The sequence below is a fragment of the Dipteris shenzhenensis genome, chromosome 9, assembly GCF_047967505.1.
Source record: "Dipteris shenzhenensis isolate YYH24624 ecotype China chromosome 9, Dip_SZ_1.0, whole genome shotgun sequence".
NCBI lineage: Eukaryota > Viridiplantae > Streptophyta > Polypodiopsida > Gleicheniales > Dipteridaceae > Dipteris > Dipteris shenzhenensis.
Window position 1 is genome coordinate 25864726 of NC_141604.1, and position 3905 is coordinate 25868630.

Below are 3905 nucleotides of genomic sequence, written 5' to 3' on the forward strand. Positions count from 1 at the left end.
CCTACTTAGATCACTGTTCACCATGGTAGACCCTTCACACTGGCAACCATCTTGATTGTAGTAGGACCTTTAACTTAACTTCAATGGCATGTTGATGTTAGTGATACCAAATATATAATGTGTTAGACTATGAGTATAACCCTTTATACAAAGCCAATGCTTGACTTTAGGGTGGTTTAGAGCAAATTCAAGGCTTAGTTACACAATCATTCAATTGTCCCTATCAATCCGTAATAGCTATTTATATACGTTTCATGGAGAGAAAGTTTTATATAGGTAGTCAATTAGTGGTAGCAAAGTTTGCTAGGCCCCAACACAAAAAAGAAGTGAAGTAAAATTTGCAAGATTTGAAATTCATATTCTAAAAATGTTAAAAATTTGCTTCAATTAGTGGATTTACTATTTTTGTTCAAGATAGGTAAGAACTATATTTTTAAATAGTATTTTACTTTGTCAATATTGGGAAACTTTTAAAAGTAAGCTATATACCCTCTATATGTTGCATTATTTATTAGTCTACATTATTTACAATCATACATGCCTTGAACTCATTGGAGGGATCAATGATAACTCAAAATAAATATAGGCAATTTAATAACTATGTTTGAGATTAGTGATGAGAGAATTCATGTCAAGAATAAATGTAAACAGCCCAATAGATGGATTTCACCACCTACAATATAGTAGGCCCTTAAACATGGAAATGCTAGTAGAATTATGGAGGAAAGAGTCACAAAACATGTGAAAATCTTTGCATGTGTACTAGGGGACATGGCCTATTTTGGAACCACCAATGCTAGTAGATGGTCTCCTAAAAGACATCACAAGAGCTTTCCTGTGATGAAGGCCCGGGCATGTCCACTTAAAAATGGAAAAAAATAATCAAGGAGGTGAGGAAAGCTTTTTGCAATCTGTCGTCATTATTAAATCATTTACATGGAAGACATATCACACATGAAAATTCTATCCTAATCATTCCTTACAAACATCACTAAAGATTCAACACCATACTAACATGACCACATTAAGGTCGACATTTAAGGGCAAATCCTATAATTTCCCTTGAGGGATCAAGAGCAAGTCATGATAAGTGACATTGCTGCAAACATTGTAGACAACTATTTGAAACATGAGAGTTGCAATATCTTTGTGGTTTTATGGGGAATGTTGCCTTAGCAACTAACACCAATAGCTCAACAATATGGGATTTACAAGACAACATATTTAACTACAATCAATATTACAATGGCCCTCATGTGTTAGCTGAATAGGTTTTGGATGGTAAAGAAGAGAACCTACCATGCCCAAAATTAAGGAAAAATAATGCAACATTAAATATTTACAAGGATTGATGAGTTGTTGTAGGAAGTTACATAAAAAATGTGTTGACTACATATATCGTAGGGAACATGGCATGTTTTTGTAGCCCCAATGCTAGGTGTTGTCGCCCATGCCATGTTTTTATAAAGCCATTGCTAGGGGTCGATCTCTCATAGTAATCACAAGGCATTTTTAATGAGCCTTGAGGGGGTGAGGGCACACAGTCAAACAATAAATGCAGGAAGGGCCTTTCGAATTGGTCACGATGCAAGATGATGTGAAGATAATTATACTTTTTAATAACATATTTATGTTGAGGCCAGCTCAATATGACTGTTGATGTGACATTGTTTCAAGCTTCCCAACATATTGAGACAATCTCAGATGATCCTAGCATGGATCCAAAAAACAACTCATCATATAGCACGCAATGTGATGGGAAATTCGAAGAAGAAGTGTGATGGATCATGTTATGGTGTGCTAGGGAAGTCCAAGAAGATAGAGTGAATACAATAGGAGACAGCTCACGTATGAGTGTCCACCAAGGGGAAGGGTTGGTCTCCTAAAGGGAAAGGGGGGATGGAGAGGAAAAAGTAAAGGAGTGGAACTGTCAAAGGGAGACTCGAGGAAAGACAGGTAAGGAAGCTTTGGATCTGGTGCAAGAGATGAGTTGGAGAGGGGGGTTAAAATAAGGGTGGCTGGTCTAACGCGTTAAAATAAGAGCGGCTGGCTAAACGCGTTAGACAGGAGGGAGGCAACTTCTTGGAAAGTTAGAATGCAGTGGTATATATAACTGCCAAAGCTCTGACTTTCCCTTCACCACAAAGCTCACAACTTAATTGCTCTCATATACAAGCTTTCAGTTGAATTATATGTCTAGGCAAACCAATCTCTTGCAGCTTCTGCTGCTCCTCCTCCTCCACTTCCACCTCCACTCCTCCATAGCTAGACCCCTCCTCTCAGTCCCTCGTATGCTCTCCCTCGTCCCTTCCTCCCCCCTCTCCCTCCCCTACCACCATGGCCCCCTCCTCACCCACAACAAACTCCACCTCCATTGCCTCTTCTACGGCTCCTTCTCCCCTTCCCAACTTTCCGTCGTCACCGATTTCATTTCCTCCCTCCACCCCAAAGCTCGCTCCCCCTCTCCCTCCGTCGCCACCTGGTGGAAAATCGCTCGTGCCTACAAGGACCTCTCTAGTGCCGCCGTCTCCGGTCGCATCTCTCTCGGCCGTGTCTTCTCCGACTCCTCCTATAGCATGGGCAAGACTCTGACTAAGATGGACATCGCCAGCCTCCTGGAGCATTCCCTCGCTTCTGGTGTCCTGCCCACCGGCTCCAATGCCGTCTACCTTATTCTCACCGCCGACGATGTCCTCGTGGAGGACTTCTGTATGAATTCCTGTGGTCTCCATAGCGCTATTACGTCTCCTGTAGGCTCTCATCAGTCCTTGCCCTACATCTGGGTGGGCAACTCAGCCACCCAATGCCCAGGCTTTTGCGCCTGGCCCTACGCCGTCGCTCCCGAACTCAGCCCTCCTAACGTCCCAGCTCTTGTTTCCCCCAACGGCGACGTGGGAATGGATGGCGTGGTCATTGTCATCGCCACGCTTCTGGCTGGCACAGCCACCAATCCCTTCAGCACCGGCTACTTTCAAGGAGATCCCACTGATCCGCTAGAAGCCGTTACCGCCTGCGCGGGCATGTTTGGGAGGGGCTCCTACCCTGGGTATCCGGGGGAACTGCTGGTGGACAATGCTACGGATGCCCGCTACAATGCCAACGGAATCAACAATCGCATGTTTTTGCTACCTGCGATGTGGAGTCCGTCTACGCTGGCATGCCAGACGTTAGTGTGATCTTTCTTCTCTCGCGGTTCACGTTTGTTGATTACAGGAGCCATTCACGTTGAAGTTCGAAATTGAGCTGGATCATTTATTTGATCTCTCTGTCGACGTCAGCCTGCAAGAGTGCTGCAATCCGGTAGCACAGTGCCCGAAAACATACAGAGCACGAGTCCAAGCAAAATGACCAAGAGCAGCAGCAAAATGGAGAGGCCACGTAAATATCTAAAGAAGGATTCATAAGGGAAGACTAAGCTGGGCGGCCAAAAGAAATTAAACGGCCTCAAGAAGGAAGGGCCAGCAGGTTACAATGTGGTTACACGAACTGTGTGATATGCAAATTGTTTCTCATCCCTCATATATGTTGAGGTTCCTAACTTACATGTAATGAGTTTTATAAATAAAAATTGGAAGCTCCTACATCTTCAAAGGTTCATATCTGTTTATTGTACGTATAAGATTGTTCTCATCATGTTCCCGTACTCGACAAGACGAGGCAAATTAGAGGACTGAATTGTGAATAGAGGACTGAATTGTTCACAACTAGAGTAGATGACCATTAGATCTTGGGTTGCCAAAGCTTCATCCCGTTGTAGAGAAACCCACATTGTACTAGCATGTCCATAAACACTAGGGAATGACATTTGGAAAAATGAGAAGCGCAATCAAACTTGGATGCTAGACACTAAGCAAATGGAATCCAATATAGTACTTTAACTTGGAGAAAGACGAGTTGGCATGCAT

At 43.3% G+C, this 3905-nt stretch overlaps 1 protein-coding gene across 1 annotated transcript; it reads left to right on the plus strand.

Moving 5' to 3' along the window:
• The first annotated feature begins 2246 nt into the window (after positions 1–2246).
• LOC147898432 (protein EXORDIUM-like 2) lies at positions 2247–3471 on the plus strand. Its single transcript, XM_087379843.1, has one exon. The coding sequence runs from the start codon at positions 2292–2294 to the stop codon at positions 3174–3176; it is 885 nt and encodes a 294-aa protein (XP_087235969.1). The 5' UTR covers positions 2247–2291; the 3' UTR covers positions 3177–3471.
• Positions 3472–3905: the final 434 nt, after the last annotated feature.

What these genes read in the sequence shown, in the direction of transcription:
- LOC147898432 (XM_087379843.1), top strand. Translation starts at nt 2,292, where the DNA reads ATGCTCTCCCTCGTCCCTTCCTCCCCCCTCTCCCTCCCCTACCACCAT.